The 23148-nt window shown below is 39.8% G+C and overlaps 1 protein-coding gene across 7 annotated transcripts in view; it reads left to right on the forward strand.

Moving 5' to 3' along the window:
• Nucleotides 1-23148, forward strand: part of LOC132194136 (sodium/calcium exchanger 1) — a 51876-nt gene that overhangs the window by 24301 nt on the left and 4427 nt on the right. For 4 of the 7 annotated variants that reach the window (XM_059615242.1, XM_059615241.1, XM_059615244.1 and 1 more), the window contains 6 exons: nucleotides 13848-13939; nucleotides 19371-19513; nucleotides 19600-19699; nucleotides 20138-20254; nucleotides 21787-21945; nucleotides 22842-23013. In XM_059615242.1, coding sequence (XP_059471225.1) covers nucleotides 13848-13939; nucleotides 19371-19513; nucleotides 19600-19699; nucleotides 20138-20254; nucleotides 21787-21945; nucleotides 22842-23013 — 783 coding nt within the window. Of the gene's footprint in view, nucleotides 1-13847; nucleotides 13940-19370; nucleotides 19514-19599; nucleotides 19700-20137; nucleotides 20255-20879; nucleotides 21039-21403; nucleotides 21563-21786; nucleotides 21946-22841; nucleotides 23014-23148 lie in introns of all 7 variants that reach the window. The other 3 variants (XM_059615246.1, XM_059615239.1, XM_059615240.1) reach the window with 3 other exon arrangements.

Below are 23148 nucleotides of genomic sequence, written 5' to 3' on the forward strand. Positions count from 1 at the left end.
TTCCCCATCCAATCCAACACAACATCGAGATTTCTTTGAAATGATTTCTTATTCAATTTGCAACTTGAGGATTGAGATCATTTTATACTTCATTGAATTAATTTGTACGGACTTATTTTCACAAATCTGGAAAACTTTTAATTGGAAAAGGAATTGAATGAATTCTAAATAATAAATAAAGCGGGAAACCAAGTTTTCTGCATTTTCATCTTCTTCAGTCCTTATTTCCATAATTGAAGAACTGGGGGGTGCATTAAGCGGAAAAGCATATTTACTTTTTGACTCCAGCAGAGTCCATTAAAAGTGCCAATTTGGCAAACGGCGCCGGCCTAATCCATCGTCGTCGCCCAAGTCAAAACCAAAATCGCCGCAATCGGCCCACGCTGGTTGCTTTGTGTTCGCATCCTAAAAGCGACGATAAATCACCGAGTGTGCGACGAATGACCCCGATCCATTCTGCCGCCGAAATGCACCGACCGAGGAAGGAAGGGTGTGTTGGTTGCGTTGGCCGGCTTGCTCTGCTCGCATGTCACTCTAGCGCTGACCTAGATGTGCGCCAAAGGCTTCTTAAGCTCAGACCTTCTCATTTCGCACCACCAGCTCCCTCCGCATCCAAATCCAACCGAATTGAATTTTGCCTCAGGTGAGCCTGCGAGATCCACGCGGCGCGACGTGCTGCGATTCCTAATGTTGCTGAACCCGTCCTTCCGCTTGCCATTTTAAGGGTTAAACATAAGCCTGCGCATGAACAGAGCGTTGACCCTCCCAACCCCTCAGGAATGAATACATGAATGGGTTACTGATGGAATAAAAAAAACACAAGTTAAAAATACAGGGAGAGGGAAATTATGTAAAAAAAATAATAATGAAAATTCGTCCCCAGGCGTTTAAAACCGGCTTTCTTTTTTTGGTTCAATGCATTTGTTAATGTTTAAACAAATCTTGCATGACCCAATATTTTTAGCTTATTTATTTAAAGCCACTAAAATTAGAAATATTTGTTGAAGAGAAATATTTTTCATTCATAAAATAAATTTTTATAAGAAAAGGAGCAAACTGATTGCGTAAATCACAGTCACTTTTGACTTCTGAATAATTTATTTGTTGTGAAAAAATGGAAAAACGTTTGATATGCAAGCAGTGGTGCCAAAGATGTGAATTATTATAGCAATGCAAAACTCGTGTAGCGCAGATCAGCTGGCGATCGATTGGAAATAAAATTAAGTGCCGGTCTCTCGTCGTCAAGGGGCGCATTAATATTCAATCGGGCTGACAACAGGTGCCCATTGGCGCGAAACACGTACCGCAGGCCAACAAATTTCACGCTGTAAATAATTTGCACGCGCCGCTCTATATATACACTTTGCAATCACCTCTCCAAATTTGCTTTCTCGAGCTTTGCATGCGAAATGAAATTACATCGGTCTAACACGTTTGCCCGGCCGCCAAAAGCGGCAGGAAATTCGCACCTGCTAATGCTGGATTTCGGTCCCGGCGTGCAGAGCTGGTTAGAATCCGCCCCTCGGCTGGCGGTGGATGCCTTAAATTAATCACCGGGGCTGAGGGACCGGTCGCATAAGCAGAGACACACAAACTGCGCCCGCAGGCAAAGTGCCGGCCCCATTTGTGATAATTTCACGCGAGCAAAATAAACTGCGGCTTTTAATCTCGCCAAATTTGCCAGCAGAAAGTAATCTTTTGGGCTTTGTTTGGAGAGCAGCAGCGACTTCAATGCTGCCATTTTTCACCACACTTGACGCGGTCTAATTTGAGAGCTGGAATTTGAGAATTTTTAATTAACCCTCGGCGAGAGTGGCAGAAGCAATTTGGCGTACTCTCTGTCACACTGCAACAGTCAAAAGAGCGCCGCCTAATAAAGGGAGCGACATCATATAAGAGCAGCAGAAATTCCGTCGACTTTTGCCCCTGGATTTTGCTCCAGAGCAAACAACTTTTCGGGCTCAACCGACTGGAAACTAGGCACTCGCCGTTTACTATTTGCTCGGGGCAAAGCGCTCAAAAGCAGGCTTAATACTTGACGTGAGTGGATAGGCTGAGAAACAGATCTAATTCAATTCATTCAACAAATAATGCCAAGCATTCCTCGTGCGTAGGCGCTTCGTTGCTGGAGTTTGTGTGCTGAATTTAGCGATTCTCTCGTCATTCTAATTAGTGTGGGCTGTTTGATCTCCAGGGATGCCTAGAATTCTTCAACCAAAATTAAATTATTTCTTTACAGCCACTTCCCTGAACTAATTAATTAAAATATTCTGTGGAAGAATTTAATTGCAAATATATGTTGAAATTCTTCAGTTTAATTATTTCGTAGACAAGTTAAATTAATTACAGCTTTTGACCAAAATAGAAATTCAAACGCATAATCCGAAATGAGTAGAAAGACGAGGGCGGTCAGCAATATCGATCGGTTTTGCAATAAAATTTGACTGAGGGAGTTTTTTCGGCTGAGTGATGCCGCCGATCGGCGAGCCTATGTTTATTAAACAGCTTGTCAGCGCCTCGGAAACTTAATCAAAACACTCGGCTGCGAAATTCGATTTCTCTCGCGCTGCCTACGCGCTAATGATGGTGCGCGCTTGAGAATAACGTGTGTATTGATTGCAGGCGTGTATTGATTGCGCCCGAGTTGTTTGTTTTTTCTAATGACTCACACGTTCAATGAAATTCCGCGCCGCGGGATTTTGCTTTGTGGATCAGATTTCTGCTTTTTTATTTCGCAAATATCCAGATATAAAGGCTTGGTTTGAGTAGAAAGAACGTAAAATTTGTCATTGGTGTTTGGGATGCAGCAGAATCAAGTGCATTTCTTGCATGCGTCTGTATTAATCACGGGCGGAATGTGAGCGCCAGAATCGGAACACAAAGACTGGAATGCGCTGAAAATAGCACGGGGCGTGCGCACAAAATAGTTGCTTTTCACCTAGGCTTGTTTTTCCCACAACAACTTATTCTCATACCTGGAGATGTTTGACGCAAGAATTTATTGCTACCTGAATAAATATGCATATCCTTGATCAGCGGAGCAGTAAATTGCAATGCAAATTAATTGCATGTTCACTGCACCCGCAACACTAACAAACACGCTTCACGTTTTTGCTGACGTGTGAATTCCTCGATGTGCTGTTTAATTTGTTTACTCATTCCGTTCTATTTGGAAGCACCACGTGTATGGAGTGCATATATAGGAGGTTATTGTTCCTTGTGCTGTTAACTAGACCGTAATAATTCAAAATTATTGCCCTGCAAGCCTATTTGTGTTCTTTGCATCTCGGTGAAAGGGAAATTCTCATGAATCATTCAGAATTAGTTGAGCCGTAAAAAAACGATAAATTGATTATCGGCTGGGTAATGGAGAGGAAGTTGATTGTCACTAAGTGGCGCACGAAAAAGGAAATTGGGGCAGGCAAATCCAAGCAAGCGAGCGCGGGTTTGCTTTTCTCGCGCGTGCCAAAAGTTATGTATTTTGGTACGCCTTTTGTCTCTCACTAATTTTGGCCCGAATGCAGCGATAAAAGTTGTTCGGTGCCGGCCTCGTGATTTTGCGGCTGCGGTAAAAGTTTAATCGCGCTCGCCCGCCTGTTGGATACTTTTGTTGCAAATGGGCCGTAAAAAGCCTTTTGTGGTTCACTTTTTGTTGGAGCTTTTTGTGCTTGAACGCGGCCAAATGGACACAACACAAACAATTTGCCGATCCGTGATTGGTCACTTTTGCACCTGGTGCAATTTTAATGGGTACGAAAAAATTCTCCCAGGGGACGAGCTTTGTTCACTGATTTGGCGAAACAAAAAATTGTAAAGTCTGGAAGCCTCTTTGTGACGAAGTGCAATTGTATTGGTCACGTTACTCATCGCTCCTTTTTTATGCTAATTAACCGCGTCTAGAAAGTTGGTTTGCAAGCCAGGGATGACGTCATCGAGACAATAGCTGCAGGCCGGGTCTGGCGGTGGCAATCTCAAAATAACCGCGCGTGGCCAAAGGAAGCATTGTGTCAGTGCCAAAAGCTCGAGCTGCCGCCGCCGCCACCGCGGCGAATTTATAAAAATCGCCGAGAATGCACGCGGATTGTTTCTGGATTGGGTTTCGGGCCCGCTTCTCAGAAGGATTAAAAATCTCGTCCGATCAACTCTGTGACTAGCTCGGCGGCGATGGTGAAACGAAGCGGCAGATTTATAGTTCTCTGCGGGCCTCACAGTCTTGACCCACTGACCAAAATAAAAAAGTGACTAACTGAACAGGCAGTTTGTGTGTTTTCTAATTTTTATCAAAACAAAAGCAATTTGATTTTTATTTTTCAGCCCAATACAAAACGATTTATTTTTTATTTTTTTCTCTGAACAATCAATTTCAAGTCGGTTTCAAACAAGCTATTTAAAGGCGGAGTGAATCGAAGCATCCAAAATGCGGCGCCGCCTTTGTTTGCTCTTAATTGGTCGTTACTGCCACGTCCCCGTTTCGTGTTATCGCATTATTCATGACAATTAATGTAGTTTGTCACGAGAGAGTCTGCTAATGAGGCTGCGGAGAATTCTCGCCCGCCTTTTGTTCTTCTGTTGGCTGAGTGACGCACCGGAACCTGTTATAAAATGCCTTCCACTCTGTTGCACTCAAATGTTTCCACCACTAAAATAATTGATGCTATTAGGAAATGCAAAACAACAACAATTTCTTTAAAAGAACCACATTTATTTATTTAATTGTTTTGATGTTTTATTTAGACAGCCTATTTTGTTTTATAAATATCTTTACTTATAATCATAAATTTTCTTTAACTAAAAATAAAAAATAAAAATGTGGACAAATAAACAACAATTTGGTTTTATTAAAATTACAATTACAATTTTATGAGAGAAAGCCATAAATTTTTGTGAAATTAAGAATTCTTATTATAAAATATGTAAAGATGAAGTTTATAAAAAAGAATCTAATTTTTGGCATTTAAAATAAAATATATATACCAAAATCAGCAGCCGTTGCCGTTTTTAATCAGGTTGAAACAGCTCTCAGAGCATTGTAATTTTGGCTAAAATCTCAAACCGTTTGCATGCATTGTAGATGGGTTAGATACACACGCACATTCCCCTGAGTGGATGCGCACACAACCCCCCGAGCACGTCCCCGACGGAGCGCCGAATCCGAGCTCCATTCAATCAACGCTCCGCTACTTTAATCACTCGAGATGCAAATTGGTGTTTGCACTCATCTGCAAAAGCAGAGCCGGCAGTTAGGCAACCGCCGCTCGCAACGCGCGTCCAGGCCCGGCAGGTTGCATAAGACGGCTGGCTGCAGGCGCTCTTTTCTTCTGGCCGATCGTAAAACGGCGTGTGCGCCTTCCGAAATTTACGACATATAAAATGCTAATTCTGGCCCCTTTTATTGCTGTCCCGTGAAAAAGTGCATCTTTTGTTGTCGACCACACGCAAAATTTTATCCGTCCCAGGCTGAAGGCCTGTTTCTAATTTGAAGCGACGGCGGCTCGAAATAATTACGACTTCTAAATTATATACGCGCCTTAAATGGAAAATGAGCGAAAGCGGTTTTTTACTGACACTTCCAATTTGTAGCGAGTTTTTTATGTAATGAGAAACGACACGCACTCTCATCTTCCCGCTCATCATCCTCTTGTAGACGTGCTTTTGCAGGTAATTGAAAAAGTCGTTAAAATGAAGAAGCGAGCTGCAAATTTTATTTAAGCGCAAACTCGATTTTGCTGCAAAAACTTGTCCAAAACAAAGTTAATCTCACAGCATATTGGAGTTTAAGCCCACTTTTATATTTTGTACCAACTTTCCTTAAAACAATATAGTAGCTCAATTTCCTGAAGTTTCATTTGATTTTGAGCCAAAAAAGTTTTCTCATGAAATAATTATTGAATTCTAAAGCCACCAAACAATTTAAAGTTTGACGAAAAATAACCTTTATTGTTTTAAGGGATATTTATCTTTTCAAGTATGTCTTTGAAAACACTTTATGCTTCATTGGACAGCATAAAGTTTCCCAAGTAATGCTTATAGTTGCGTGAATTTTGAGGTCTAACGCCAGAGCAAACAAGGCTCAAGTAGGTTCTCCGAAAGAGCCCGTTAATTAAATTGCGAGGAGTTGCTCGTTCCGTGTTGTGCAGTTAATCGGCTCTTGGTGTCATTAATGAGAGAGCACCGTCGATTTTATAGCGCGCCGTAAATTCAAGATTTGCCAACCGCACCGTCTTTGCCCTTCGTGCCATTCCGAAGCACGAATGTGTCGAAAATAATTAATTTCGCCCATTAAAGGGCCACAAAAGCCTCGCCTAGATTCAAACTGGTTCAACTTGATAAAAGAGATAAAAGTTCACAATCTCGTAATTTACGCCCCGCCGAGCAAAGTTATTTTCCCTTTAATTTCAGCCAAACTTTTGATAAACCGTCTTCCTATAAAAGACGCACCTCCGGATTTGGAAATTAATGTCACCAGCACTCTGCTTAATTATTCTCTCGGTGTCTTCTTTCGAGACATAAAAGGCCGCTTTCAGGCTGCTGCGCTTTCATTTCACAGCGCGCTGATCACTCTTGCAAATTAAATTTACACCGGTGCGGCTGCCAACGAAATCGAGACCGTTTGTTTTTATTCCAGCAATATTTGCTCGGCGAAACGAGATTTATCGTTGCGGCTCGGAAACGTGCCGGTCACGTGACCACAGGCAACTAGTCAATTAAATTTATCTCGTCGTGCAGCGGGCGGAGGGACGAACTGGAAATCGAGTTTTCGCAACGGCTCGGAAAATGCGATTTATTTCCATTTTCGTTTGAGCGCGTTTTCCAGCTCGCGGCGCACATTTGTTGTGCGGTTTAACGCCGCGCCACGAAATTTCCCGCAAGTCAAATTTCAACCCACCTGCATTTGCGCATCCTCTTTGTGCTTGACATTCAATATGCCAGGTCGAGGATCGATCTGCTCTCCGGCAGCCTCTTTGTTCTCTCTATCTGCAAACACAATTAGCTTTTGTTATCTAAACACGGGCCGCTGGCAAACAAGCCACACCGCTGCTGGCACTGCCGAACCAAAAGAAAAAATGGTCGTGATGGAGTGGTCCATTACCATATTTCAGCCGCCACTTATGCACGTTTATTCTGATGGGTATTCATATTAATGCGTTGGCGTGCTTTTTGCGGTCCTTTCACTGAAATGAGCCGCTGTTAGCTAATTGCTCTGCTTGTTTTGCCACATCATATAATATGGTTTCATTGTGTAGCAGTTTTTGTGGAGTGAAATTTTGAATCTAAATTAGGGCGTTGTAACTCCATTCAAATCCGGGAAATGAAAAGCTGATGAAAGGAAATTAATTTTTTATAATAAATTTTTTAATAATTATTTTAAGAAAATTTTCCCATAGTTTTATAATTGAATTACATACATTTTTTTGATTGCCAAGTAAAACTGTTTATAACATTTAAAATAAAAAGTAAGTAATTCTGGAAAATACAACATTTGTTTTGGAAAATTTAAAAAGAAGGTACAAAATTTGTCAATTTTTTATCCAAAAATTAATTTCAAAATTTTTTTAAAAACTTCATTAAACATTCACCACATGATTGTTATTTAATATTAAAGTAATTTATTTTTTGTTTTTATTTGTTATTTCCAGCCAGAATAATTAATGAGTGTAAAAATTTCACTTTAATCGAGGTTTTGTCCCTTTGAGGTATCGCAAAAGTTGTTTGACGAGCTTTCCTTCCAGACACCGACAAAGTCTTTCGCGACAAGGATGCCGTGCGCCTTGCATTATTAAAAGAGTGGCGCGCGCTCTTTTTTCAGCTCATGTGTGTGTGTGTAATTTTTTACGACACAGGCGACGTCTCTTTTATCGCTTTCCAGTCCAAACTTCGTGTGGCGATGAAAACTAAAAGAGGCATGTAAAAGTAATACTGGTCGAGAGAGGCGAAAGTTTGACAACAACGCGCTGCTTGTGTGCGGTTTTATCTCCGGTCCTGTAAGAAGCAATTTTGCTCGTTGCTATGAGCATGGAAATGTGTGCCCAAGACCGACCTACAGACCCGCTGCTCCACTGCGACCCTCGGAATTTCGCGTGCTTGGCCCAGACCGACTGGTGACAAGTTTCTTTCCTTCTTTCGATCTGGCAGCCGCTGACCCTCCCTCTGACCGACGCCATTAAGTTTTTTTCCTCTCGTTTTGCACACTAAATACGCACAGAGCGCTCTTTTATTATTCTGCATTGCGGTGCGGCACGCGAACTGTTTTGCGTGCACAATTAGGGTAGAAACTGTTGCCAAAAGGCAAGGAGTTGCGCTCGGCGACGCCGCCGGGTCTTGATTACATTCGCCGCTCGTTGAAAAACAAACCTGCCTGAATGATGTCACCGCGCGCGCGTTATAAATATTTGACAGGCAGTCACTTTGCCTCGATCAATATCACACTCTAATTGCCGCCGATGATACGTGCCAGACGGTGCCGAGGAAGTTTATCAAGAAACGACACGAGCTCCCCCACTCACAAATTCATTCCTCTAGTCCAATGAATAGCAACACATGCTAGGCAAATTTTTAGAATTTCTCTTTAAATTACAAAATTTTGCATGACAAAAAATTCTATTTTTAAATTTTGTCAAATAGAATCCGGTTATTTAAATTAATTTTTAACTCCTGATTTCCCATTAAAAACCAATTTATTATTTACAAAAATTAGTTTTATAATTGTTAATTAAAGCAGCGTTTCCCTTAAAAAAATGTGTTTGAATAGGCCGTGAAAATTAATTAGATTGTTGTTTAAACAGAATTTCATTAAATTTAAAAGCTGATTGAATGAATTCGACACACGCTGTCACAAAAACTGGGCTTGACTGCCCATTCACCCAATATCCGATTTTGGCTCAGTCCATCTCTCTGTCTCTGTCAGTGAGCTGAAGTTCCATAATTCAGTATTTGCAAAGGACCCTTTTAGAGCAGGATATTTATCTACCTACCGCCTTTTCCAGCAGGCTTTCGTGCATGTGATTTCGCGTTTGATCAAGCACGCGGCTGCTTGCGTTTGTAAACACACTACAAATCGTAAGCCGCCCACAACTTAACCGTTCCCACGTCGCACGTCACGCTATGAACTTTCCTTTTCTTTTCCGAAAGGCGTGCGTGAAGTGAAATTAGCTGTGAATTTCCGTGTTTTGCTGAGAAAAAAAATTTGTGGGGATTCTCACAACAGAACTTTCACGGGGTATCAAGACGAAGGAGAGGTTAAATGAAAAAGGAAAACTCTTTATATTGCTACAACAAGGTCTACAAGAACATTTTGTTAAAAAAAAAATTAAAAGTAAATTTTCTTCTAAATTATCTAATTAATATATTATTTTAAAGTCCTCCATATTAAAACGATTATAACAGTATGATATACATTGAAAAAAAGTTTTTTTTAATATTTTTTTTTTTTAAATTTACCTTCAGGTTTTTTACAAAACAAATGTAATAAAATCATAGCATTATGGATTCATTTTTGTATTAATTTATTAGGTCAATAGTTTTCCTAGAAAATTCTTTAATCTTAATTCCTAGTTGTAAAACATTGTGGATATGAAAAAAAATTAATTCGTTTCCATAATAAATAACACACTTTTTTTTACTACTGGTGAAGCTTGCCGGAGCCTATTTTATGAATGCCTCTCTGCGTTTCTACGGGCAAACACGCAAAGTGAAAAAAATAAAACGCACTGAGCAGCGACAAAGTGCTCAACCTCTCACTTTGAGCCGCATTTTTTTTACTAAAGCGTGCACGAAACACAAGCCGTTGGTGTCGTATAATTGCGGGTTAAACGCGACGAAATTCCACCTCGCTTTCTGCCAGGAGAGTTCTTCCTACACAAAGCGGGGAGGGCCTTTTTAAAGGGCACTAAAAAATTATTGCCTGCCGCTATCAGGCGAAAGAAAGCATCGGACTGAATGGAATGCTGCGATCGATCCGGCGTTAATGGCATCTCAAAGATGCTGATTGTTTGCGGGCGACGCGAATCTTGCACCTAATGGGCTGCGTGAGCGCGTGGCAGCTGACAATATACATATATCCAACGCTTAATGGAGCTGAACTCCGTGAATGTGACGCAGATTTTTTAGGTAGAATTCTCCAAATAGCTTTTTGAAACAAAAACGAAAATTTTCTCTTTCTCTATTTATTTCAGCAAAAGAAATTTAGTTTTTGCGATTTTGTTAAATCTATTTAAGTGAAATTCAAAGTAAAACAGATGTAAAAAGATTGAAAATAATTTTAAAAGAAATTCGTTTAAAAAAAAAAAAGTGCTTTTCAAAAACGGCCATTAGGAGTGAACGTAAAAATCGGTTTATTTATTATTATTTTTTAAATCAATTCACTGTTAATTAATGTAAAGAGATTGTTTGGTTTGAAATTGACCCGCTTGACCTTGTAAATGCTGCTGTTGGCTTAATTTTAGTTTAATCTCATATTGTTGTGTTTTTTTTTACTGTAGAATGCAATCGGCAAGTTCTAATTTTTGGGCTGTTCTGTAAATTTTCTTCAGACTTTTAAATGACAAAAAAAGCGATATAAAAGAAATGTCCCCGCTTTTTGCACTAACTTAAGCTTCTTGTTTCGTCGTTAAGAAAATACTCAGTCTAGACGTGGAAGTTTTGGCGTCAGACACGAGCCAGAAGTCCTTGAAAAGGCGCAAAATTTGAGGATGAAGATGGAAAACTCAGCAGGGGGCCGTTTTCAGCTGGCGACGAATGGCCTTAATGTGCATGCTTTTATCTTTATTGCATATACGAGCTGCTCGTCTGCCGTCGATTTTCGGCCGCGTTGACGAGCTGTTAGTTGCGAGGCCGCTTTTCAGCTCAATCACGTCCGCTCTCTGCGAAAATTGCCGTCTCTCTCGGAAAAGAAAAGCAGCCGGTCAATTTTGTGCCGGGCAAAATTCACAAGTTACAATGGGACGGACATACGCGTCAGTCCACCCGTGAATAAATTACGAGATCGATTTGTCGGAAAATTATTCATGTGCGTTTCCGTCGTGTGCGGAGCAGGAAAGTCTGTCTGGTGGCGGACGAGCGGCGATCCGCAAAATAACTTTTGCCAACAGCAGCAGCGGCCGCACCCAATTTTGATTTGCAACTCGCAATATCCGGCAAACTGTTCCCACGGCGCGGAAAGAAAATTTCGTGCTGGGCATAAAGAGCTGAGCTTGCTGAGAAGCATTATGGAAATCCGCTCGTGCGCCGCAAGTCGAGCAAAAGAAAACATTCGCCGAGCACTCTCTCGACTTGGGATTAGGGCAAACATTGGTTTAGTCGAGCAAAAACCGTCCTCTCCGCTCAGCATCACCAACTTATTACTTAATTCCGAGAGATTTTTGAAACTTCTTAATTAAACTTCAATTAAAATTACATGAGCATCCGCAAGCTTATTTTGGAAAATTTAATTCCAGCAGTTGAATTTGTTTTAGCTCTTCACCGTAAAATTTTTAGGGATTAATTTTAGGAACTAATAATTTGCAAGTTATTTGAGTTGCATTTTGATTGATCTGTTAATTGTCTGAAATCAATACAAGAATAGTTTGAAACAATGGCCTGGTAAAATATCTTTTTTACAAAATTTGCGTTGAAATTAATTTCAAAATTTTTCTTTAAATACATGAGCGCCAAAACAAGGGAAAATGAATTTATTTTTTAATTTTTGAGTTAATTTTGTTATATTGATTTAGTTAAATTTGGAACTGGGAAATTTTTAAATGGACTGTATCAGGATAAATATTTTAATTTTATAAATTTAAAGTAGAAAGATTTTTATATTTTTGAATAAAAAAAAATTTCTGCCCGATCTCTCCATTTCATTTTTATCAAGACATTAAAACGATTGGAGCAAAATTTGATTGTTGCCGAGCTTTCTGATTCTTGCAAATCAAACAACAATCAAAGTATGTTTCATTGTTGCGAGCCTTGATTAATTTTGAAACTAAGTTGGCCAATATAATTTTTTCTTATTTCCAGGAACTCTATAAAAAACCTTCTCGTGGGAACAAATTTTTCTAACGAATTTTCCCTTCTGAGAATTTAAATATTCATTTGTGGCAACCACAAAATCTCATAATTTTCAAATAAAAAAATCCGTTTTGTCTTAAACTTTGTAACATTGCCTTTATAAATTTTTGAAGTTATAATTTTCCGCTATATCATACAAGACACGTCACTGCGACTTGTTCTCTGGCTTTGGCAGACTTTTCCGCTCTTGCAAAAGCACTCGAGTTGGTTCAAAATTGTTACTCCTCGACATATAATAGAGTGCGAGGCAAAATGAAAAACATCGCGCAGTTGTTACGAAATGAAATTGTGCCGTTGTTTTTGTTCGCGCTCGTCTTGCGCCTGCAGCGATGCCAGTTCGGAGACGCAATTTAAGCGCAAGACCCGCTCTTTATCTCGTCGGTCTCACTCGGGCCCATTTGTTGCCGCGCGTGACCTATTTTCGCCGGCAGCTCCCGCTCTTCCCTGCGCCGGGCCCAGCCAGAGCACCCAGCCCTTTACACACCGCTGCTGACGTGCGTCCCATATCGCCGCAATTATTCCTGGCTGCTTTTTGTTTCCACGGCCGACTGCGCCCGAGGGTCGTTTCGTCCCATTCGTTTTACCGGTGGCATTTAAGAAAATTAAAATAATAAAACTCCACGCACGCGGATTTCGTGCGCGGTGGCAGGACAAGCGTTTTGCATTAGCACAAAGCACGGAAAAGCGGTTTGTGATGAGCAGCCTGAAGGAATTCCTCTCTTGTTGCAAGCAGAACTAGACCGTGAACACAGCTGGCTCTTGCTGAAAGATTGCATCCATTTGCGTTATTGTTTTTCAAACAACGATATAACCCTTTCGTAGCAAAATGGAAGGTTTATGCAAATGTTTTTCTAGACTCGAGAACATGAACAATGCATTTATTTAAAACGATAGAAAATCTCGTTAGCACGAAAACATTTGACTCACTTCTAGGAATGTTGCATATTCAAATTTGAAACCCGTGGGCGCATCGAAATTAGAATTTAGAAAATTAAATGGAAATTTTGGTAGGGCTTCAATTGTTGTTAAATTAAATCAAAACACCACATTTACAGGTTCCAAATATTCTCTTGTGGAAATTCAAATTTGGTCAAAACTAGCAACACTACTTTCTGATTAATTTTGATGCTATTTTTAGGAGATCATTTCAGAAGATAAAATTTTATCGCTCTCACGCCAACTGAATGGACAATCGCGTGACTTTTGATTTGTTTCCTCTGCCAAACAAGCCCGGGCAATAATCGCAAGGTTGTGGAGCTTTTCCTTGTAATCAAGACTAGCATTTTATCTGAGATGGCATCTCTCGTCTCCTTCCTCGGTGGAGGAGAAAAAAGTCATCTTTACCGTGAACAAGTCGCATGCAAAGCGGATGAGTTGGAAAGTTTTGGGTGGGAATGTCAGTCAGTCAGTCAGTGGGACCTCTAATGAAAGGAAAGAAGAAGTGCTGCTGTGCCCGCTCGTTTCCATAGCAACACCAGACCCTCGAGAGCCCCCATCCCTCACCAGAGAGGGCGAGAGCGGGTTACTTTGACTCCCTCCGCGATACGGCGGGAGCATCTGATGCTGACACGCGCTGCAAATAAATAAAATCAAACTACATCTTTACACGAATAAATGGATGGGGTCGGCTCTGTTTTGTTGCCCAAGGCGAACGGACTCTGTTGCGCAAAGGGTCGAAACGAAATTACAATATTCGCATCAAATATTCATTTTGCAATCCCCGAATTGACTTTGAATAGGGTCTTTTATCTTTTGTTTGACAATCACGGTTCCATAACAATCCGTTATTTATTGTGTTGCAGGAAAGTTATCCCGTTGCACATCATGGAGGAGGACAGCTACGAGAAGGACGTTCTATTCTACGTGCAGCTCGGCGAGCCCAAGATGCTCGGAGGTACGACTTTGTCGCTTGCTTTTTTTCCACACTTGATTCTTTCATAACCATATTAGCTCCGACATTTTCTCTTTTTCTCTCACACTTATAATTACCAGTCAATTATATTCACCACCAAAATCCCACGTTTTCTTTTTCATAACTGGCACCAACCCCTTTTCACCAATTTTAATATGGAAAAGTCGCCGACCTCATTGAATTAGGAAGTCGAGTTCAGTCAAAGCGCTTTCAAATCCATTCGAGCCACAATTAATAGCAACGGAAATCTTTATTAAATATATATTTTTTTTTGTAATTTTCCTCTCAAAACCTCAAAGGAAGCAAAATTAAAGTTCTTTGTCACAAACGCAGGCACCGCAAGACCCGCTCCTCTCTTCAACGCGCACCGCACAGTGAAAAGAAAAGAGGACAATTTGCGGGCTGCATTAATTGTGGCTCAAACGAAAGCGACGCTTTAGAAAGGCTGCATGCTGGGGTTTCACACCACTTTTCTCTCATTTTGTTACCCGTTTTTCTCTCTCTCTCTCTCTTTCTCATTTTTGTTTTCATTTAATTCTCATCCCCGGGAGCTTTTTTGCCCCAAGGAATTAAGGACCACGAACCCAAATCCTCTTATTTCCCAACCAGACAGAATCAGTCTGTCTCGAGAAGGTCAAGCAGCAATTTTCGTTGCCTGCGAGCAAAGCAGCCAGCGCGATAAGAAACTTCTTGTTTTAATTTAATAAGGCCTCTTATCAATGCCGCCCACCCAGACCGCGCAAAGTGTTATGTTGAAGCGCCAAACAATATAAACTCACTCTGCACGGAAATAATCTTTTCAAGAGCACTCGTGCATTATTACATGAGCGCTGTAGTTAAAACACGCGAGGCGGTCGATAAATGGATGGAACTTAATTCTTCTGAAAACCTTTTTTGCTGAAGCTTAATTATATATTTCAAAAGTAAACAAACGCGACGGGAATTATTTGAAAAAATAGTGCTGCTGCTTTCTCGAGCTCTCAACTGGTTCAGGAAAAAACGATCTCTTTTTCTACCAAGAACACACCTAAATTTGTATCCTTTCTGAATTTCCTCCACGTATGTACCAAATTTAAATAAAAGGAACGTCACCTGTAGCTTTCTCTCTGTCTGGCACACGCGCTGCAAAAGCAGGTTATTGATATTATAGATTATAGATAAACTCTTTAGAAGAGAAAAATAATAGAAACGTATGGAGTTGTTACTATTTTTTATCCCCTCATAAAACACTAGTAACTTATTATTTTTGGTATTTATTTATAAAATCCAAAATAAGAGCATGTTAGAAATAGTTGAGCAATTTTTAAATAAAAGTACAATTACTGTATATAGAGGATAAACTTTTTTTAAATTCTATAAAGAGCTATAAAAAATATTAACCTCTTTATTTCTTATGGTCTGAGCACACAAAGAGACGAGTTCATTTTTGCCCATCGGCAAGAGAGGGTTTGAAGTGGGTGATGTGGTCGACGAATGAAGTTGGGCAAACACATTTTGTGCACAAGAAAAGGGCTTGTTATCAGTTTTGTAGTCGTCCGCAGAGTGGCTCAGAAAAAAAGACCAAACACACTCATGTGATGCTCTTACGCCAAAGTTTTGATACTTTCTCTTTGATAGCAGTGCGGTCTAGAGATATTTAAGTGGGGAATGACAGGAGCGCCCACGCATCTCCTCGTTTACATCAACAATATAGCAGAAGAAGTCGTTTTCCTTTGAAATATATACAAACAAACTCGGATCGTTTAATCATTTTTTCTTCCGTCGAGATTGTGTGTTGACGAAAAAATATAAGACACACAATGGGTTGTGACGGATCGCGAGTCTCTAAATAACGATGATGTACATTTGCCGAGGTAATCTAGACGCGCGCGCGGTGTGTGCCAAAAGCAAGCAATCTGTCGTCTCCCCGCGGAGACCTTTTAGCCTTTTAAAATATTAGGCCGTAAAAGACTGGCGCGTCGCACGCCCTGATATATAACGTGATAGTGGCGCGCGCGGAAACACAACCAACGGCACTTTCAATTATTTCACCTGCGCAAGGGCTTTTAGTCTTCCCTTTATTGCCGAGGGGCGGAAAAAGAAAAGAGACCTCCGCCTAAAAGCAAGCTGAAAAACGTAAACAGTAATGCCCATTTTTTTCCGTCTCCTTTTTGTTAGAACATTAAAAAGAATAAGAAAAAGCCTGAAAATAAAAATATAATTAGCAACACCCTTAAAATAAGTTTTAGATTTTAAAAACGACAAAGATATTTATCAGCCACATAAAAAAAAATACACAAAATGAAAATAAACTTCATAAATCCAAGAATCCTCTGCTGTTTTTAAAATAATAGATTTACTGTGTGCCGTATTATCATTAACCAATCATTAGTATCTTTTGAGGTAGTGCGTTAATTATGAATAATATGATTTAATTAGCTTTTGATGTGTATGAATTAAGCAAAGCCATCCTCTCATCTCATTCACGAATTAATCAAAATACTAAAAAATATCAATCATACACATTGACATGCAAATTATATAGTTTTTGTCGATTTCGCTGCTGCTGCCGCTAAATTGATTTGTGAGTGCCAAACTTGTCTCTTGTCTTTTTTCTGCCTCTCGCTGCTCGCATCAACCTACATGAAAATTTGGCGCAGAGGAAATGAAATTATTGGAAAAGCTATTGTGATTGTCCATTGTCCAGGCGCCTCCTTAGTTATTTACAATTCGACGCAAATCACGAGAAAATTTTTCCCGTCTCTTCACATTCCTAGAAATGCCCTGTGGTCCGTTTTATAAGTTTCAAAATCTTTTTTTATTTTCTTCCACTTATTATTTGGTTTACTTTTCATTTGTCTCAGTTGATGCAACCAAAGTTTAATATCTCCAGGGTGCAATTATTAATTCGTTGTCTCTTGTTTTTTTGCTCCTTTTTGAACCCAATCACTCGTACGTACGTGTGTCCTTGATTCCGCGTGATTCCGTGACCATAATTGGACCCATGTAAGTGGCGCTCTCTCTCAAGCCTGTCTCTGTTCTGTTAATTATTTAGCACGCTTTTGTCTCTGCATCCTTTGTCCCTCGATCCATTCATTTGCATCGTGTTATGCTGACGCCACTAACCACTCCTTTTAACCTGTTCGTCAATTCAACTCGCCGAGTTTTGGTTTCATCAGCACACCATGAAATTCCCAATCAGTATCTCATAATTCTCATGCGCCAACCTGCCCTGTTTTAAGAAGAAATAGATTTTTCATTGTCATTTAGATACTGAAAAGTAGTTGAATATAATTTCTCCCTCCACAAACCTCACGTGAAACTTTTTTCACAAAGCCCTTTTTACTTTTTCTTCTCCGTTTTCAGCCAAAAGCATTAATTACGAGATTATATGTTCTGATTAATGCATTTTAACCCAGGTCCAACTGTGAGTTCCCATAAAAAGCACAAAGTAAGAACGTTAAAAATTCTTGATAAAATCGTCCTGCCCAAGTAAATTGCCCTCTAAAACTGTACAAAATCACCTGATTGTATACAATTTTGAACCCCGAAAATGCATTTGAGCAACTTTCAAACAGGAGTTGGGTTTATGGCATGTTTTAAAAACAGAGAATTGCACTTTGAAAGTTCGTGTAATTTGATGATGCTGATGAAGTCAATCAAGTTAAGTGTTATGCAGATTTATAGGTGGTAGAAATATCTGATTGATATTTTCCTAGAATAGCTCACAAATTATTGCTGGAACAATAAATTAGCTAGGAAAGCGCACTGTTGCTACTATTATGTTTTTTTTCGTGATATTATACAATTGAAATAGACATGCAATAAAAAGTTTAAGTTGCGCCGGACTATAAAAAACAACAACGCACACACAGATAGCAGAGCAGTGCTTTTAGCCGCAGAAACGATGTGCATCAGCAGATATGCCGCTGAGGGAAAACAACTACAACACAAACAAAGGCTTATTAGCCGGAAATAATAATAGCCAAAGCATTGAATGAACGAACAAACAAACGTGCTTGCATTTTAACACGAACATTATACGTTGAATAGAGCAGCAGAGTTGATAAAAAATCTACAAAAACACAAATGCTGCAACACATTTACATACACAGTGCTGCGGTTAATTATTACATATAAATTCGCTATTGACATATAATATATGTAGAGTGCTTACTCTGTCAACACTAAAATCATGCATGACTCAACTAATCACATCAAAACTTATCGTGCAAATTTGTTTGCGACGCAAAATTGGATTCTGCAGGCACTTGATATTTTGGTATAAATTCACTTTTGAATTAATATTTCTGTTCATCACATTCATGTATTATCCATTAATGTTTAGAATAATTATGTGTTTCATGAATTTATATATACATGTATGTGGAAAATGTCATCAGTCATTTTAATAGTTGTTTCAATGTAATTACTGTGGAGCATCATTATCTAAACCTGGTCGTAATAAGTATTGTACAGTTGATGTTCACCATCTGTATTTGAAAATTTCATACATTTCCCTTTTCACTTTTGATGTTCGATGGGTCAGATCTAAATCTAAATGTGATTAAATTCAATTCTCACTCTCCATATTATGTATTTACTAAATGTTTCAATATATTTAATGTTGGCTGTCCATCACTGGAAACATAAAATTCAAACGTATGTGACTGAAGAATACCTAAAAAGCAAGTTTTAATAAAATCAAGGAGCATGATAAGATTAAAAAAAAAACTCATTTCGAAGAAACTGGTGGGCACTCGAGTCTGATATATTTGTAGGTCAAACGCTGCATCGCAGCAACTAGAGCTCGATGGGCTTGCAAATTGAAGAGCACGCATGAATGAGCGGTGCAAATCACTCACCATCAGAACGCATCCCTCCTTGTCAGTGGTAAATCAGCCCCCACGAGAGCCTCCTGATGCTTATTAGCCTCATTTGAATGGCACGAGTCTTCTCTGCCTCTCCGCCTTTTCTTCGAACAAACATCAGAATTCCTTTGTCGATAGATGCAAACGCTATTAACAGCCCCTTCAACAAAATCCCGCCACAAGAGGGATTTTTTTTTAAATTATACCAGCTCAAGAGGGATTTAGATTTCAACTTTTTTTTAAATTAAGCCTCTTTAAATAGAAAAAAACACTAGACTCTTATAGAATAAAAAATCAACACACGCACGCCGGCAAGAAAACAAACAAACGCGATATACAGAGTGGCCATCATTTTCACAGAAAAAAAATACACGTGATATAACTCGACACGCTCGCACACGCAAAGCAACTAAACAAGCCAAAATTAAGGCGGTCGGCCACTGCAGTCCTCTGTCGGTGGCGGCGCCAATTGCATGTCTTTGGAAAAGTGTGCTTGATTAGGTCTTCGTATTCAACCGGACGCGTCTGTGTTGCATTCGCTCATTTTGCTTTTTTCCCCGCAGACGAAGCAGGAAGGGCAGCAGAGGCTGAGGGCAAGAAGCCTGAAGAGCTGACCGAGGAGGACAAGATGGCTCTGCTGGGCAGGCCGAAGCTTGGCGACGTCATCAGGGCGCAGATCAGGATCAAGGAGAGCAAAGAGTTCAAGGTAAATCTTTTTTTTAATTAGGTCGTGGGTTAATAATAATTTTTAAAAATCAACAAATGACTAATTATATAAATTTGCCGTTGCAGAACACTGTAGACAAGCTCGTCCAACGCGCAAATGCCTCCATCATGGTTGGCACATCCTCTTGGAAGGAGCAGTTCGTTGAGGCCATCACCGTTTCCGCAGGTAAATTATTTTTATTCCTCCTGGCACGCACGGAATTTCCATCCCATTTCATTTACGAAAGAGTGCCAAAAGATTGAGCTTTTGGCAACGTTTCAATGCGATTGGCATTGGGAATGATTAATGGGAGTGCTTGGATACTGTAATTAAATTTTCAAAGCATTTTTCCAACGCGTTACAGTTTCATTCAGAGGTTCTGAAGGGTAAAGAAAAATTTATGGCAAAATTCCCTAAAGCTGGAGGGTATATCAAGCAAAAATTCAAAGGATTTTCCTTTCCTCATTACAATTCGTTATACAAGCAGGAAAAATTATAAGTTGTTTTTATAAATATATTTGAGATGAATTTTTCAACTAATTAAAACTAGAAACCAACAAAATCACTCCTTTTTTTGATCTCGTTACTTTAAAAGCAACCTACATTATTTTCTCTCTTGTTAAGGCGAAGACGACGACGAGGAAGAGGGTGCCGAGCCCAAGTTGCCCACCTGCGGCGACTACGTCATGCATTTCCTCACTCTCTTCTGGAAGCTCCTGTTCGCTTTTGTGCCCCCCACAGGTAATGGAACTGACCCTCTCGTATTTGAATCAAAATTAATTCATCCATCACAGATTTTCATGCCAATCGGGAGCTGAATTTTTTTTGTCAGTTAATAAAACTCTTTCCAGGTTTCACTTGCGGCAACTCATTTTACACATGTTATTTTATGCAGAGCTCTCTGCGCCATATGCAAAAATTCAAAATTATTGGCCACAATTTTCGCTGGCGAGTGGCGCAGAGATAATCGCTTTTTCCACAGCAGAATACTAATGCAGCTGATCCTGTGGACACATAATTCATTTTGTTGTTGTCACAAAAACACGGCCGACATTTCTCCAGCACCACACATGGGGCAAACGCACAATAAATGAATTCCGAGCGCGTCTGCTTCGAATCTTGGGATTGCCACGTGATTTATTTTTGCCTCCCTGGCGCGACAATGACAGTCCGCCGCGACTGGAATTAGTTATTTGTTCCGAAACGAAAATGATATATTAACTTTTTCAAAAGACCGAAGCAGAAGCGCTGACAAAAAGTAGAGTAGGAAAAGAGAGTAGTTAAGCGGGTAGGCTACGTGCCGGACGCGCGCGTCACGCAAGTTGCCTACCTCGAATAGAAATTGCGGAAAACGATGGATTTGCAGATATTTGCAGCGGCTATATTTGTTTCGTCGTCTGCATATTCTGCATCGGCGTGCTGACCGGGGTGATCGGCGACGTGGCGTCGCACTTCGGCTGCACTGTGGGAGTTAAGGACGCTGTCACTGCCATCACTTTTGTTGCCCTGGGCACCTCAGTGCCAGGTAAAAGGGCCTCACTGACGTCTGCTTTTGCAGCTTGCGCAACACTTACTAACCTGCCAACGTTTTGTTCCAAAAGTATTTAAATTCGCATTTATATTTAAAAAAAAAATTTTGGAACAAAGTGGCTTCTGTTTCAGTAGCAGTACATTCTCGGCTTAATGTTATAGCTAGACACAGTCATCAGTGTAAATAAACCAAGTAACTCATCAAGCTGCTCATCTTGCAAATTAATCAGAATATTCGCCATTACTGTGTTTTATGTGATTATTAGCAAGAGACATATTTACCATCATGTAAAATACTCCATTCGTAGTTGTAGAAAATTTACTTTGATACTAATCACCGGCTTGAATTTGTCTTAATAGACCGACTGGGCGGCTGGGTTTGTTTTCTCGTCTCAATCACTTGGGTTGGGATTTTAACGGCCGTTATAGGCGACGTTGCGTCGCATTTTGGCTGCACACTCGGAATCAGAGACGCGGTCACGGCCATCTCTATAGTAGCGCTAGGAACTAGTATACCAGGTACTTTTAACCAGGGCTAGGCAGTGGTGAAGCGAAATCAGGTGGCTTAATTTATAATGTCAGGTCGAAAAACAAAAACGCACACACGCACAAACATGATAATTTGACATGAATATCTAAACCTTTTTTGTTTAATGTAAATTTTTTAATTAAAAAAATATTTTTCCCTGTCTTAATTAAGAAAAATTTAAACAAATATATGAACTTTTATTTCCTCCAAACAGACCAATTAGGTGGCTGGGTTTGTTTTGTGATTTCGATCGCGTGGGTTGGCGTTTTGACGGGTCTGATCGGAGACGTTGCTTCGCATTTTGGTTGCACGCTCGGCATTCGCGACGCAGTGACCGCCATCTCGATAGTCGCTTTGGGCACCTCAGTGCCAGGTAATTTCCGGCCGGACGACCACCGCAATGCAATCAATTAATTGTCTCCGAGTCCGTTTTATTTTATTTTTTTCTACCCTGTTCAATTTCTTTAAATAAAAAAATGTAACCTCGCACGCGATTTTTTGGAGCTACTTGGATTTACTTTTTTTATTTTGTTTGAAAGTTTCTTAATCTTCTCAATATGTGCGACGTAAGTTTTCCACTTAATTAAACCTACTTGAATATTATAATCGTTTCTTAACGCCATCCTGCCTTATTTTCTGCGTGTTCGATGGACAAGAATCTGAAAATTTTCACGTTGAAGTTACGTCTATTTTGCTGACTGCAAGGTTTATCAAACAAACTGCTATTCTTTTAATCTATAATGTTTGTGTGTTTCTCAATTAACTCAATCATATCATTTCTATAAAACTTGCCATGCTGTGTGCGAATCATCTACTAAAAATATTAACAAAGTAAAAAGCTAGTTTAACTAACAATGCTAGTGCTAATTAGACCTGTTAACTTTTGACAACCACCGCAAGCTTCATTAAGTGCAAGCTGTTGGTCTGCTAAATTTGATGCGGGTGCATGCAAGACTCAAAGACTTCTCTCGAGTGAGCGAGCAAATAAGCTGAATAACCAAATCCTTTGAAGAAGAAAGAGTGCATTCTTTTTTTAAAGCGCGGTTTTCATCACAACTCTGCCTTCAGGAACATATATTGTTTTCTTTTCATCTTAAAAAGATACAAAAGCAGTTGATGCAAAGGGATGGACGGGAATGTAAATATAAAAAAGAAACTTTGTTTACTCTGTAAATTTTGAAGAGCCGTGAAGCCGACACAAGTCTTTGAGTCTTGGATGCCTGTGTATGAAGAGTTCTCAAATTAATCCGGAAATTCTTTCCCAAATAGACACATTTGCGAGCAAAGTGGCTGCCATCCAGGACAAATACGCTGACGCTTCTGTGGGCAATGTGACAGGAAGCAATGCTGTCAACGTGTTCTTGGGCATCGGCATTGCCTGGTCAATCGCCGCGGTCCATCACGCACTTAAGGGAGAAACCTTCAAGGTCAATCCTGGAAAGTAAGTATTGATTCCAATTGCTTTCTTTATTATGACTTATTTTTCTTGATTGGATTAAAACCCATTTTTTCATTGATAAAAATTTAATTTTAATTCTTCTCAAGATGGGAAAAATGCTGTAATTTTTAGCCATAA

Source organism: Neocloeon triangulifer, unplaced genomic scaffold, assembly GCF_031216515.1.
Source record: "Neocloeon triangulifer isolate White Clay Creek 2 clone unplaced genomic scaffold, ASM3121651v1 ptg000006l, whole genome shotgun sequence".
In the NCBI taxonomy this organism is placed as follows: Eukaryota; Metazoa; Arthropoda; class Insecta; order Ephemeroptera; family Baetidae; genus Neocloeon; species Neocloeon triangulifer.